Source organism: Ornithorhynchus anatinus, chromosome 2, assembly GCF_004115215.2.
Source record: "Ornithorhynchus anatinus isolate Pmale09 chromosome 2, mOrnAna1.pri.v4, whole genome shotgun sequence".
Lineage (NCBI taxonomy): Eukaryota > Metazoa > Chordata > Mammalia > Monotremata > Ornithorhynchidae > Ornithorhynchus > Ornithorhynchus anatinus.
Genome location: NC_041729.1, coordinates 148,163,974 through 148,180,044, shown reverse-complemented (window position 1 = coordinate 148,180,044; position 16,071 = coordinate 148,163,974). Strand labels below are relative to the sequence as shown.

At 48.3% G+C, this 16,071-nt stretch overlaps 1 protein-coding gene across 1 annotated transcript in view; it reads left to right on the top strand.

The window, feature by feature from the left end:
- Window positions 1-3,294: 3,294 nt before the first annotated feature.
- Window positions 3,295-16,071, top strand: part of ABCD2 (ATP binding cassette subfamily D member 2) — a 106,199-nt gene continuing 93,422 nt past the window's right edge. The window contains exons 1-2 of the mRNA XM_029047226.2: window positions 3,295-4,358; window positions 10,083-10,263. Of these exons, the coding sequence (XP_028903059.1) occupies window positions 3,492-4,358; window positions 10,083-10,263 (1,048 nt within the window). The 5' untranslated portion in view covers window positions 3,295-3,491. The remainder of the gene's footprint in view (window positions 4,359-10,082; window positions 10,264-16,071) is intronic.

Below are 16,071 nucleotides of genomic sequence, written 5' to 3'. Positions count from 1 at the left end.
TCCCCTCCTCAAAAACCTCCAGTGGTTGCCTATCAACCTTCGCACCAAGCAAAAACTCCTCACTCTGGGCTTCAAAGCTGTCCATCCCCTTGCCCCCTCCTACCTCACCTCCCTTCTCTCCTTCTCCAGACCTCCCTATACACTCCGCACCTCTGCCGCTCACCTCATCACGGTCCCCCGTTCTCGCCTATCCCGCCGTCGACCCCTGGGCCACGTCCTCCCTCTGACCTGGAACGCCCTCCCTCCTCAAATCTGCCAAACTAACTCTCTTCCCCTCTTCAAAGCTCTACTGAGAGCTCACCTCCTCCAGGAGGCCTTCCCACACTGAACCTTCCCTTTCCCTCTGCCCCTCCTCCCCTCCCCATTCCCCCTGCTCCCTCCCTCTGCTCTTCCCCCTTCCCCTCCCCACAGCACTTGTCTATATCTGTATATATTATTTATTACTCAATTTTATTAATGATGCATATATATCTATGATTCTATTTATCTTGGTGCTATTGATGCCTGACTTCTTGTTTTGTTCTGTTGTCTGTCTCTAGACTGTGAGCCCGGTGTGGGCAGGGACTGTGTCTCTCTTTTGCCGAATTGCACTTTCCGAGCGCTTAGTACGGTGCTCTGCACACAGTAAGCGCTCAATAAATAAGATCGAATGAATAATAATGATGGGATTTGTTAAGCGCTTACTAAGTGCCAAGCACTGTGCTGAGCCCTGGGGTAGTACAAGGTAATCAGGTTGTCCCACGTCATAATGATAATAATGATGGTATTTGTTAAGCGTTTACTGTGTGACAAGCACTGTCCTAAGCACTGGGGTAATGATAATAATAATGATGATGGTATTTGCGAAGTCCTTACTATGTGCCAAACACTGTCCTAAGCGCTGGGGTAATAATCATAATGATGGTATTTGTTAAGCCTTTACTGTGTGACAAGCACTGTCCTAAGCGCTGGGGTAATGATAATAATGATAATGATGATGGTATTTGTGAAGCGTTGACGATGTGCCAAACACTGTCCTAAGCCCTGGGATAATAATCGTAAGGATGATGTTTGTTAAGCGTTTACTATGTGACAAACACTGTTCTAAGACTTGAGGTGGGTACAAGGTAATAAGGTTGCCCCACGTATCCAGCGCTTGGAACAGTGCTTGGCGTAGAGTAAGCGCTTAACAAATACCATCATTATTAATGATAACGATGGGATCGGATAAGCGCTTACTCTGGGCCAAGCACTATTCCGAGCGCTGGGGTAGATCCAAGGCCTTCAGACTGTCCCCCCCTCCCCGTGGGGCTCCCACTTTCAATCCCCATTTTTACAGAAGGGGGAACTGAGGCCCAGAGAAGTTTAGTGACTCGCCCAAGGATCCCTGAGCAGAGAAGGAGCCGAAGGGGGATGAGAACCCCGGTCCTCTGACTCCCAAACGCGGGCCCTGAATGAATGAATTCTTTCATTCGTATTTATTGAGCGCTTACTATGTGCAGAGCACTCTACTAAGCGCTCGGAATGGACAATTCGGCAACAGATAGAGACAATCCCTGCCCAGTGACGGGCTCACAGCCTAAACGGGGGAGACAGACAGCAAAGCAAAACAGAACAAAACAAAAACAAGACAACTTCATCAAGATAAACAGAATCAATCCCAGCTCTGTCACTTGTCAGCTGTGTGACTGTGGGCAAGTCCCTTCACCTCTCTGTGCTTCAGTGACCTCATCCGTAAAATGGGGATTAAGACTGTGAGCCTCATGTGGGACGATCTGATTGTCCTGTACCTCCCCCAGCGTTTAGAACAGTGTTCCGCACATAGTCAGCGCTTAACAAATACAAACATTATTATTATTAAGGAGGCGTGGCCCAGTGGAAAGAGCCCGGGCTTGGGAGTCAGAGGTCATGGGTTCGAATCCCGACTCTGCCATTTGTCAGCTGTGTGACTGTGGGCAAGTCACTTCACTTCTCTGGGCCTCAGTTACCTCATCTGGAAAATGGGGATTAACTGTGAGCCTCACGTGGGACGACCTGATTACCCTGTATCTACCCCAGCGCTTAGTGCTCTGCGCATAGTAAGCGCTTAACAAATACCAACATTATTATTATTATTAACAAAATAAATAGGGTAATAAAGAATATATAGAAATGAGTACAGTGCTGAGGGGAGGGGAAGGAGGAAGAGATGTGCTGACCAAGTGTGAGCCCGTCGTGGGGTAGGGATGGTGTCTATCTGTTGCCGAACTGTGCATCCCGAGCGCTTAGTACAGTGCTCTGTAGAGAGGAAGCGCTCAATAAATACGATTGAATGAACCCGGGGGGGAGACGGACCTAAGACTCCTCTGCCGCCCACCTCCTCACCGTCCCGCGTTGTCGCCTATCCCGCCGTCGACCCCTGGCCCACGTCCTCCCGCGGCCCTGGAACGCCCTCCCTCCTCACCTCCGCCAAACTAACTCTCTTCCCTTCTTCAAAACCCTTACTGAGAGCTCACCTCCTCCAAGAGGCCTTCCACACTGAGCTTCCCCTTTTCCCTCTGCTCCCTCTCTGCCCCCCCTTCACCTCCCCTCAGCTAAGCCCCCTTTCCCCCCCCGTTTCCCTCTGCTCCTCCCCCTCCCTTTGCCCTCCCCTCAGCACTGTGCTCGTCCGCTCATTTGCATATATTTTCATTACCCTATTTATTTCGTGAATGAGCTGTCCGTCCCCTTGATTCTATTTATTGCTACTGTTTTAATGAAATGTTCATCCCCTTGAGTCTACCGTTTCTGTCTATCGCTATTGTTTTAATGAGCTGTCCATCCCCTTGATTCTATTTTACTGCTACTGTTTTAATGAGGCGCGCATCCCCTTGACTCTACCGTTTCCGTCTATCGCTATTGTTTTAATGAGCTGTCCATCCCCTTGCTTCTATTTATCGCTATTGTTTTTGTCCGTCCGTCTCCCCCGATTAGACTGTGAGCCCGTCGGTGGGCAGGGACTGTCTCTAACCGTGGCCGATTGGTCCATTCCAAGCGCTTCGTCCAGCGCCCTGCCCGTAGTAAGCGCTCAATAAATACTATTGAATGACTGAATGAATGAATAAGACGCCCTCCCCGGCCCCGGCTCCCGGTGGCTGCAAAGGGAGGGCCGTGGGAGGAGCTGTCAATCAGCGGCGGCGCTGTCAGTCACGTCCCGGCAGCCAATGGGCGTGCGGGGTCGGGGCGAGGGGGCGGGGCGTGCGGCGCCGGGAGGCCCAAGGCGGAGCCCGGCGGCAGGAGGCCCCACAAGCGGGCGGGAGGGAGGGAGGGAGGGAGGGAGGGAGGGCGGCCGGGAGGAGGGGGCCGCGTCGGCCCGTGCGCCGCCGCACGACGCGAGCTATCGAAAAAGAGGGGAAAAAGCATCTAAAAAAGGAGAGGAAAAGGCGAGGAGCGAGGCTGGCGGGCGCCGCAGGCCCGGAGGCCCGGGGCGGGCCCGTCCTCCTCGCCGAAGGGGGGCCGGGCAGGACCGGCCCGGGGCGGCGGGGTCCCCGGCCATGTGGGGCGAGGCCGGGGCCGTGAGCCGGCGGGGCCGGCGATGGGCCGGGCCCGCCGCCGCCAAGAGGGCCGCCTGCCTGCTGGCCGCAGCCTACGCCCTCAAGACCCTCTACCCCCTCGTGGGGCGGCGGCTGAGGAGGGGGCCCCGGGCCGGGAGCCCCGCCCTGCCCGAGGACTTCGTCCGCCAGCTGCTCCACCTGCGGGGCATCCTCTTGCCCGGCCTGGCCACCCCCGAGTCCGGCTGGCTGGGCCTCCACTCGGTGGCCCTGGTGTCCAGGACCTTCCTGTCCATCTACGTGGCCGGGCTGGACGGGAAGATCGTCAAGAGCATCGTGGAGAAGAGACCCCGCGCCTTCGCCGTGCAGCTGGTCAAGTGGCTGACGGTGGCCCTCCCGGCCACCTTCGTCAACAGCGCCATCCGCTACCTGGAGGGCCGGCTGGCCCTGGCCTTCCGCACCCGCCTGGTGGACCGCGCCTACGAGACCTACTTCGCCGGCCAGACCTACTACAAGGTCGTCAACATGGACGGGAGGCTGGCCAACCCCGACCAGTCCCTCACCGAGGACATCGCCACCTTCGCCCGCTCGGTGGCCCACCTCTACTCCAACCTGACCAAGCCCATCTTGGACGTGGGGCTGACCTCGTACACCCTCATCCGGACGGCCACGTCCAGGGGGGCCAGTCCCGTCGGACCCACCCTCCTGGCGGGGCTCGTCGTCTATGCCACGGCCAGGGTGCTCAAGGCCTGCTCGCCCAAATTCGGCCAGCTGGTGTCCGAAGAGGCCCACAGGCGAGGCTACCTGCGCTACGTGCACTCCCGGATCATCGCCAACGTGGAAGAGATCGCCTTTTACCGGGGACACAAGGTGGGCCGCAGCTGGAGGCTGCCTGACCAGCGTCATCCGTCATCGGTCGTTCATTCGGTGGTATTCATTGAGCGCTTGCGCTGTGCAGAACACTGTACTGAGCGCTCGGAATGGACCAGTCGGCAACAGATAGAGGCGGCCCCTGCCCGCTGACGGGCTGATCGGGGGAGACGGACGGACGAGAACGATGGCGATAAATAGAGGCCAGGGGAAGAACGGCCCGTTAAAACAACGGCAGATAAATAGCATCGGGGGGATGGACATCTCATTAAGCGAGATGATGAAGATAGGGTGATGAAGATCTATACGGTCGAGCGGACGAGCCCAGGGGCCGAGGGGATGGGACGGGAGAGGGGGAGGAGCAGAGGGAGAGGAGGGAGAAGAGGGTTTAGCTGCCGAGAGGTGAAAGGGGGGGCGGGGGGGTGGAGGGAGCAGAGGGAAAAGCGGGGAGCTCAGTCTGGGGCATCACCATCATCGGGGCGTTTCCCAAGCGCCTACTCTGTGCACAGCGCTCGGGAGGGTGCGAGGTGATCAGGTGGCCCCACTTGACGGGTGAGGGGCCCGAGGCCCAGAAAAGGGACGTTGGTATTTGTTAAGCGCTTACTATGTGCCGAGCACTGTTCTAAGCACTGGGGTAAACACAGGGGAATCAGGTTGTCCCACGCGGGGCTCACAGTCTTAATCCCCATTTTACAGATGAGGGAACTGAGGCACAGAGAAGTTAAGTGACTTGCCCACAGTCACACAGCTGACAAGTGGCAGATCCGGGATTCGAACTCATGAGCCCTGACTCCAAAGCCCGTGCTCTTTCCACTGCGCCACGCTGCTTCGGCTTGCCCCAAGTCCCGCGGCTGGCCGAGCCCCGGGATGGGAACCCACGACCTTCTGACCGCGGCCCTCTCCACTGAGCCACACCGCTTCACTCTTACTTCTGCTCGAGTGGGAGCCCCTTGTTGGGGAGGTGGCTTAGGGGAAGGAGCCCGGCCTGGGGAGTCGGTCGTGGGTTCTCATCTCTCCTCCTCCACCTGTCAGCCGTGCGACTTTGGGCAGGTCGCTTCACTTCTCCGGGCCTCAGTGACCTCATCTGGAAAATGGGGATGAAGACACGGGAGCCCCACCTGGGGCAACCTCATCACCTTGTATCTACCGCGGCCCTTAGAAGCGTGCCCGGCACCTGGTGAGCGCTTAACAAATACCAGCGTCCTCGTTATTATTATCAGTGATCATTGTCTCTCTCTGTTAACGGACTGTACTTTCCAAACGCTTAGTCCAGTGCTCTGCACACAGTCAGCGCTCACTAAATAGCACTGAATGAATGAATGCTGCTACTACTGTCGATGACTGTGAGCCCGTTTTTGGACAGCGATTGTCTCCCTCTTTGCCCAATTGTACGTTCCAAGCGCTTAGTTCAGCGCTCTGCACATAGGAAGCGCTCAATAAGTACGATTGAATGAATGAATGAATGATATTCGTTAAGCGCTTACTAGGTGCCAGGCACTGCCCTAAAAAATCGCTTAGTCCAGTGCTCTGCCCATAGTAAGCGCTCAATAAGTACGATTGAATGAATGAATGAATGAATGAATGATATTCGTTAAGCGCTTACTAGGTGCCAGGCACTGCCCTAAGAAATCGCTTAGTCCAGTGCTCTGCACATAGTAAGCGCTCAATAAATACGATTGAATGAATGAATGATATTCCTGAAGCGCTTACTAAGTGCCAGGCACTGCCCTAAGAAATCGAGGTGAGGGGGGGAGGTGTGAGATTGTTCTCTGAAACTAAAGCAGCACTAGATGTCATCTGTTAGGCTGGTGACCGATCCGGTTTTTCGTTCTTAGCTGCCCGTGACAGTTAATGGTCGGCTAGCCCTGTATCCTACATAGTCACAATAATAATTAAGGTACTTGTTAAGCGCTTGCTTCGTGCCAAGCACTGTTCTGAGCGCTGCCATCAGCCTCCTCTCTGATCTCCCTTCCTCCCGTCTCTCCCCGCTCCGGTCTATTCTTCATTCCGCAGCCCGGCTCATCTTCCTACAGAAACGCTCTGGGCATGTCACTCCCCTCCTTAAAAACCTCCTGTGGTTGCCGCTCAGTGGAAAGAGCCTGGGCTTGGGAGGCAGAGGTCATGGGTTCGAATCTAAGCTCTGCCGCTTGCTAGCAGTGTGACTTTGGGCAAGTCGCTAAACTTCTCTGTGCCTCAGATACCTCGTCTGTAAAATGGGGATTAAAACTGTGAGCCCCACGTGGAACAATCTGATCACCCTGTATCCCCCCAGCGCTTAGAAGAGTGCCTTGCTCATAGTAAGCGCTTAACAAATACCGCTATTATTATTATTATTATCAACCTCCGCACGAAACAAAAACTCCTCACTCTTGGCTTCAAAGCTCTCCATCTCCTTGCCCCCTCTTACCTCACCTCCCTTCTCTCCTTCTCCAGCCCACCCCGCACACTCCTCTCTCTCCTGTCCCGCCGTCGATCCCTGGCCCACGTCCTTCCACCGACCTGAAATGCCCTCCCTCTTCACATCTGCCAAACTCTCTTCCCCTCTTCAAAGCCCTGCTGAGAACTCACCTCCTCCAGGAGGCCTTTCCAGACTGAGTCCTCCCTTTCCCCCTGCTCCTCCTCTCTGCCCATCGCCCCAGCTCCCTCCCTCTGCTCTCCCCCCTTCCCCTCCCCACAGCACTTGGGTATATTTGTATGTATTATTTATTATTCAATTTATTTTATTAATGACGTGTCTACATCTGTGATTCTATTAATCTATTTTGAGGGTATTGATGCCTGTCTACTTGTTTTGTTTTGCTGCCCGTCTCCCCCTCTTAGACTGTGAGCCCGTTGTTGGGCAGGGATTGTCTCTATCTGTTGCCTAATTGCACCTTCCAAGCGCTTAGTACAGTGCTCTGCACACAGGAAGCGCTCAATAAATACGATTGAATGAATGAATGAATATAAGGTAATCAGATTGTCCCACGGGGGCCTCACAGTCTTTATCCCCATTTTACAGATGAAGGAACTGAGGCAGAGAGAAGTGAAGAGATTTGCCCAAGGTTCCACAGCAGATAAGCGGCGGAGCCGGGCTTGGACCCATGTCCTCCGACTCCCAAGCCTGTACTCTTGCCCCTGAGCCATGCTGCTTCTAGGCTATTTATACTACCTAATCACAATAATAATTAGAGTACTTGTTAAGTGCTTGCTACGTGCCAAGCCCTGTCCTGAGCGCTGGGGTAGTTACAAGGTCATCAGGTCCTCCCACGTGGACCTGATCACAGTCTTCATCCGCATTTTATCAGATGAGGTCACTGAGGCAGAGAGAAGTGAAATGACTCACCCAAGGTCACACAGCAAACAAGTGGTGGAGCGGAATTAGAACCCATGTCCTCTGACTCCCAAATCCGTGCTCTTTCCATTAAGTCAAGCTGCTTCTCTCTCTATGCAAAATATATACATATTCATTCATTCAATGGTACTTTTTGAGCGCTTACTGTGTGCAGAGCACTGTACTAGGTGCTTGGAAAGCACAGTGCAGGAACAAATAGAGACAATCCCTGCCTACAGCGGGCTCACATTGAACGATCTTCTTCTTTCCCCCGTTTAAACTTTCAGGAATTGCAAAGTCAAAATTTTAATGACTACTACAAAGTCTAAGATTAATTTCCCTTGATACTTTAAATTTTACAATTTCCCAATAAACTTCAGTTTAAGCCCTTGTCCCTATGTGTTTGCTATTTAATTTCTCATATGAAACTAAAAAAGAAAAAAAAAATACCCCTCAAACCCCAGACCAGACCTGGTTTTCATCAACTTGCTGAAAACTGGGGAAATCTACACAGTAGTTGGGAAAAGTGATAAAGCAAGTGGATCGTTAATGACGCGGCTAGGGAAACAATTTCATTCAGGAGGACGAGGGAAAACGGTATGAGGAAAGTGGAAGTTTTTTTTGGATCTTTAATAAATGAGCTTAGTCACTTCTGCTTTACAACATCTAAAGAGCAACAGGTCAGAGTTGGAATTGAATGAAGTTTCAGATCCGTTTCGTTGCTGCTGTTGGCGTTGTTCGGGATTTTTTGGAGAGGACACGGGCAGAGAGAAGAAGCTAAAACGTACCTCCTGGGAGGACCTATAAAGAACATGGATGAGGGTGGGCAAAAGGAGAAGAAAAGAGGTAGATAGAATCGTGTGTTCTTTTAAAAATTAGAGGGCAGGCAGAGACTTTCAGCACCAATATAATCACAAAATTTGACAAAATTAAATGATTTGATGCAATTTTTTATACAAAATATGTTTTTAAATCCACCATATATGCCCGAAAACAAAAAATGAAATGTTCAAAAAATGTTTGTGGTCTATACAGCTGATGACTGTATTTTATATGGTAATTATTTAATTTTAATAGTTACAATAAACATTAACCGCTTTCCTGTTCCTTCAGCCTCGGAGCTAAACATTTTTAAAAGGCTGTGTTTCTCTACTCCCACTTCAGTATTAGCTGGGAAAAATCATATTAATCATTGTGATTTGTCATTCTTCTTGACTCACTGAACCCAGTGATGTAAACCGTCACGTGTTTAAGGCAACTTGTGCAAAAGGCAAATCCCAACACATTGAATCCGTTCCGAAGGGGTGCCTCATTACTTACATCTGCAAGGAGAAGAGAGTTGCATTGAAATAATCGGGAGAATCGAAAATTACAGTTCTTCAAGTTTCACTGACTAATGATTATAGTTTTTATCTCTGACACTCTTCAGCTGTAAAAATCCTCTAAATGTAATTTCTATTTAGGAGTCGGATATGCAGTGCTGCACAGCTATGACTCCCAAGCCCGTGCTCTTTCCACTAAGCCAAGCTGCTTCTCTCTCTCTCGATGCACCTATAAATATATGTACATAGAAGCAGGGTGGCTCAGTGGAAAGAGCACGGGCTGGGGAGTCCGAGGTCATGGGTTCAAATTCCGGCTCCGCCACTTGTCAGCTGTGTGACTTTAGGCAAGTCACTTCACTTCTCTGTGCCTCAGTTCCCTCAACTGTAAAATGGGGATTATGACTGTGAGCCCCACGTGGGACAACCTGATCATCTTGTAGCCTCCCCAGCGCTTAGAACAGTGCTTTGCACATAGTAAGCACTTCACAAATGCCATTATTATTATTATTATTAATAAACCATCTTCTCCTTTCCCCTGTTTAAACTTCCAGGAATTGCAAAGTCAAAATTATAAAGACTACTACAAAGTCTATTGCCATTCTTTCCAGAAGGCTACTGCAAACAAGTATTTTTCTGGTATTTTCATTTGTCTGTGAGAAGTTGCCCAAACATTAGCCTGAGACTTTTAGATTAAAAAAAAAGTAAGACGCAAAATAATAATTGTGGTATTTGTTAAGCACTTAGTATGTGCTAAGCACTGTTCTAAGCCCTGGGCTAGATGCAAGGAAATCAGGTTGTCCCACGTGGGGCTCACAGTCTTCATCCCAGTTTTACAGATGAGGGAAGCGAGGCACAGAGAAGTGAAGTGACTTGCCCAAGGTCACCCAGGACAATAAATCCATCGTATTTATCGAGCGCTTACTGTCTGCAACGCGCTGTACTAAGTGCTTGGGAGAGTACGATACGGTAACAGACTCATTCTCTGCCCATAGCGAGCTCACTGTCTAGAGGTGCATTGGATATATCTGAATGGTTTTTCTGCTTGTGCCGGGCCGGATATTTAAATACCTGTTCATTTTTCATCCATAGGTAGAAATGAAGCAACTGCAAAAAAGTTACAGAGCTTTGACAGAGCAAATGAATCTCATTTTATCGAAGCGTTTGTGGTATATCATGCTAGAGCAATTCTTGATGAAGTACGTGTGGAGTAGCAGTGGACTGATCATGGTGGCCATTCCTATCATCACTGCAACTGGTTTTGCAGATGGCGGTAAGATATTTCTCCTTGATACCAACTCCTCGTTTAGCTATTCATTGGAAAGAGTGCATTCAACGTAGGTTGCTTTTTATTTGAGCAGTTATCCTCTAATTAAATCCAATCAGAAACAGCCTTAGATCCCTTCAAAGCAAAACCGGGAAAATCCATAGCCTCTTGAATAAGCCTATCAGTACAGGGCTATCTGAGGGTCTAACGATCCTTTATTTCAGCGGCAGTGCAGGATTATCTGTATTGAGAGTTCAAATTCAGTCCTTCTCTCTAGTTCAAAACATTTTTTAGAGCCCGCTAAATAATCGCAAGCCCCGAAAACTGGGACGATGAAGATCAACAGGGTATCGTTCCATCAAAGATGTAACAGTCCGAATGAACCGACCTCTCCTACAGTAGAACAGAAATGGACGAGCGGAACGGTGGCCTCATAATCACACTCCATGGCAAGACCATACCCAGTCATATGCAAACAAGATATCAGCCAAGAACCTCTAGATCCATTTTAAGGCCAATGCTCCTTTGAAGAGAGTTTTTTTAAAATTCAGAATTAAAGATTCACTTCTAAACAAGCATATCGGCATAATGCCATAGCAGAGGGGAGTAGCAAGTTAGAATTGAAATGATGTATTGCAATTTGATATTTTTAAAGCAGAGAACATGTAGTTAATTTGGATTCCAGTAGTTCTCTGGGTTAAAAAAAGCACGACTGAATATTTAATGACCCTCCGTCCCACTCAGATCTGCCAGATTTGGAAGAGAACATACTAAAAATAACAATCCTACCACTACTCATTTACAAGTGAAGTATCTTGATGTATTGTCAGGGAAGGAAGCATTTTGTGACCTCTAGAGTTCTTAAATTTTATCCACATCTCAGCGATAGATAGGAAAGACATGGAAAAGTGAGCCTTCTATTTAAGCAGATTTTTATGAGAAACCTTTCGTCAAATAACAAAGCTCCTAGCTTTACAAGACTGTGAAGATAGACTTTGCTCTGATGAAGCTTAGAATAAATAGATCCGATGCTGCGGTAGCCAGGAATGTCCTCCAAAAATCCCGGCGGTAGTGTGAAGGTCGAATAAGAAAAGAAAATAAATTGTTCAGTGTAATATTTTGTCAGAGATGGTTTAAGTTTAGGACCTCTGAGTATTTGTTAGGAGCAATAAGTGCTCAGAAGCACCGGTCTTATTATAGAACCCAGGGGTATAGCTCCCTGATCAGGGACGATGCAACAATTAATGGTGACAAATGAATCCCACTGAGCTGGGTAAGAAGTAAACAAGTTATACAAATAACCTAACAGCTTTACTCTTACGGGTCGTTTATTTTAGGGTAAAACATGTATTTAAACATTTTAGTACTTGAGCCACTTTTTTAAGCATTTTATTCATTCATTCATCGAGAAGCAGCATGGCATAGCGGATGGAGCACGGGCCTGGGAGTCAGAAGGTCGTGGGTTCTAATCCCGGCTCTCCTTCTTGTCTGCTGGGTGACCTTGGGCATGTCACTTTGCTTCTCTGTGCCTCAGTTACTTCATCTGGAAAATGGCAGTTGAGACAGTGAGCCCCACGTGGGACAGGACTCTGTCCAACCTGATTTGCTTGTATCCACCCCGGCGCTTAGTAAACAGTGCGTGGCACATAGTAAGCGCTTAACAAATACTATAACTTTTACCGTTATTATTATTCATTCGTAATTATTGTGTGCTTACTGTGTGCAGAGTATTGTACTAAGCGCTTGGGAGAGCACAGTACAACAATAAACAGCCACATTCCCTGCCCATAATGAGCTTACAATCGTTCATTCAGTCAATCAATCGATCGATTTTATTTATTGAGCCCTTACTGTGTGCAGAGCACTGTGCTACTTGTAAGAGTACAGAATAACAGTGTCGGGAGACACGTTCTTTGACCGCAATGAGTTTACAGTCAAGAGGGATGAGATTACAGTCTCACGGGATTTTAATTGAGCCATCGATTTTGCTCCTTGAAAAAGAGAATGGAACACAACTGACAAAGTAATCATTTGTCTAGAAAAATGCTGCTTTAAGGCAATACTATTTAAAGAAGATTAGAGCAGACTATTCAATGATGGTAATTGTTAAACGCTTACTGTGTGCCAGACACTGTACTAAGCTCTGGGGTGGATACAAGGAAATCGAGTTGGACACAATCCCCGTTCCATTTAGGGCTCACAGTCTCAATCCCCCTTCTGCAGATGAGGTAAGTTCATTCATTCATTCATTCAATAATATTTATTGAGCGCTTACTCTGTGCAGAGCACTGTATTAAGCGCTTGGAATGTACAAGTCGGCAACAGATACAGTCCCTGCCCTTTGACGGGCTTACAGTCTAATCGTGGGGACAGGCAGACAAGAACAATGGCAATAAATAGAGTCAAGGGGAAGAACATCTCATTAAAACAATGGCAAATAAATAGAATCAGGGTGATGTACGTCTCATTAAACAAAATAAATAGGGTGATGAAGATATATACAGTTGAGCGGAAGAGTACAGTGCTGAGGGGGTGGGAAGGGAGAGGGGGAGGAGGAGAGGGAAAGGGGGGAGGAGAGGGTTTAGCTGCGGAGAGGTGAAGGGGGGGTAGAGGGAAAAAGGGGGGAGCTCAGTCTGGGAAGGCCTCTTGGAGGAGGTGAGCTTTAAGTAGGGATTTGAAGAGGGGAAGAGAATTAGATTGTCTTGACCAAGTGACTTGACCAAGATCACACAGCAGACACGTGGTGGAGCCGGGATTAGAAGCCGTGACCTTCTGACTCCCGGGCCCGTGCTCTGTCCACTACGACGTGCTGCTGTTTCTGCTTCTCTACCAAAGGCGTCGAGAGCTGGAATGTTGTCCAACCTTCTGTCAGGCTGGGAGCTCGGAGGCCTACACGGGCACCAACCACATCCAGATCCTTGAGCATCAGCAGCACTTCAAGGGGTGAGGCAAACTCACAAATGGTGAAGTTCTGGAAACTAGGCAGTCTCCTAGCATGGTTGCTAAGATCAATGGAAGGAGCACGGGCTTTGGAGTCAGGGCTCATGAGTTCGAATCCCAGCTCTGCCACTTGTCAGCTGTGTGACTGTGGGCAAGTCACTTAACTTCTCTATGCCTCAGTTCCCTCATCTGTAAAATGGGGATTAAGACTGTGAGCCCCACGTGGGACAACCTGATTCCCCTGTGTCTACCCCAGCGCTTAGAACAGTGCTCTGCACATAGTAAGCGCTTAACAAATACCAACATTATTATTATTATTATTAAGATCGTTTTAACACACCTTGGCTAGGTGGGAACGCGCTATGAGAATGAGCAACAGCAGGGAACTTAAAGAGCTGCTGAATGGAGAGCTGAAAGCGGGAAACTTAAAACAAGGAGGGAAGAAATAGTGTGTTAAGAACCTGGTTCTCACCAGGACTCAGGCGATGCTAATAATAATAATGGTGGTATTTGTTAAGCGCTTACTATATGCAAAGCACTGTTCTAAGCGCTGAGGGATACAAGGTGATCAGGTTGTCCCATGTGGGGCTCACAGTTTTAATCCCCATTTTACAGATGAGGTAACTGAGGCACAGAGAAGTTAAGTGACTTGCCCAAAGTCACACAGCTGGCAAGGGGCGGAGCCGGGATTAGAACCCACGACCTCTGACTCCCAAGCCCGGGCTCTTGCCACTGAGCCACGCTGCTTCTCTACATTCCAGCTGAAAACTTAGAACAGGCCCTCGGGGTGCACCGCCAGCAAGGAGGGAGAAACAACTCTGAGCAGAAGTTTCCTTTAGAAAGAGAAAGCAGACAAAAGAAAAAAAAAGTGTCAGGTGGAAAGATCGTGGCTTAATAATAATAATATTGGTATTTTTTAAGCGCTTACTATGTGCAGAGCACTGTTCTAAGTGCTGGGGTATACAGGGTAAAATGGGAAGAACATGGGCTTGGGAGTCAGGGGATATGGGTTCTAATCCTGGCTCTGCCACTTGTCTGCTTTTGTGACCTTGGGCAAGTCACTTCACTTCTCTGTGCCTCCGTTACCTCATCTGTAAAATGGGGAATAAGACCGTAAGCCCCACATGGGACAACCTGATTACGCTGTGTCTACCCCAGCGCTTAGAACGGTGCTTGGCACATAGCAAGAGCTTAGCAGATTCCATAATTATTATTATTATTCATTCATTCATTCATTCATTCATTCAATAGTATTTATTGAGCGCTTACTATGTGCAGAGCACTGTACTAAGCGCTTGGGATGAACAAGTCGGCAACAGATAGAGACAGTCCCTGCCGTTTGACGGGCTTACAGTCTAATCGGGGGGAGACGGACAGACGAGAACAATGGCAATAAATAGAGTCAAGGGGAAGAACATCTCGTAAAAACAATGGCAACTAAATAGAATCAAGGCGATGTACAATTATTGCCAGCATTAAGCACATTAATACATTATGGGACAATTTTTTTCTCTGCCAGTGTGGCTGGGACCCTGTGTCCCTTATGGACCTTCTCATCCACACACACACACTCGTGAGAAGCAACGTGGCTTAGTGAAAAGAGGGTTTGCTTGGGAGTTAGAGGATGTGGGTGCTAATCCTGGCTCCTCCACTTGTCAGCTGTGTGACCTTGGGCAAGTCACTTCACTTCTCTGTGCCTCAGTTACCTCATCTGTAAAATGGGGAGTGTGAGCCCCACATGGGACAACCAGATTACCTTTTATCAACCCCATTGCTTAGAACAGTACTTGGCACATAGTAATTGCTTAACAAATACCATAATTATTATTATTATTACACTTTACCATTTAGTGGTGTCTTTTTTGAATAGCAAGGGCAAATACATCTCCCCAGCACTGCATAATTTCAGATGTATTTAAGATAGCACTTTATATTAATTAGTTTTGGGAATTTTTTTCCATATAGTTTTAGGTTTAACTGTATAGCAGTGTATAAGGTGGTGTTTGCTACTCTAAGTCCATTTCAAGATAAAAAAAAAGCTACTTCAGTTCTAGAAAGCTCACCCAGAAAATATAAATGTATCTGGTGACTGAATATTTAAAACAGTAGCGATTGACTGTGATAAACTCTGGCAGTTAGATACATGTCTGCCTTTGGAGATATTTATGGATTAGAGGAAAGTAGCACTGTGCTAAGCACTGGGGTTGGATAAAATGCAAACAGATCAGACACAGTCACTGTTCCACATGGGGGTCACAGTACAAAGGGGAGGGAGCACTGTATTTAATCTCCACTTTACAGATGAGGAAATTGGTGCCCAGAGAAGTTGAGATTTTCCCAAGGTCACACAGTGAGCACACAGTTGGGCCTGTGAGGATTTAATAATAACAATAATAATAATAATAATAATTGTGGGATTTGTTAAGCACTTACTATGTGTCAAGCACTGTACTAATCGGTTGGGTGGTTACAAGCAAATCAGGTTGGACACAGTCTCTGTACTGAACTGAACCCCAGAGAAGTGAAGTGACTTGCCCAAGGTCACACAGCAGGCATGTGGCAGAGCTGGGATCAGAACCCATGACCTTCTTTTCCCTATGACATGCTGAAAAAGATGGAGTTCAATGACTGGAATTTTGGAAGCAGGAAGTGTCATCATTATTATTAATGTTATTATTATTAGAGAAAGGGAACTTCCTGTGGGCATTCTTAATAATGATGGTATTTAACCACTTACTATGTGCCAAACACAGAGTGATCAGGTTGTCCCACTTGGCGCTCACAGTTTTAATCTCCATTTTACAGATGAGGTAACTGAGGTGCAGAGAAGTTAAAGTGGCTTGCCCAAGGTCATACAGCAGACAAATGGGGGAG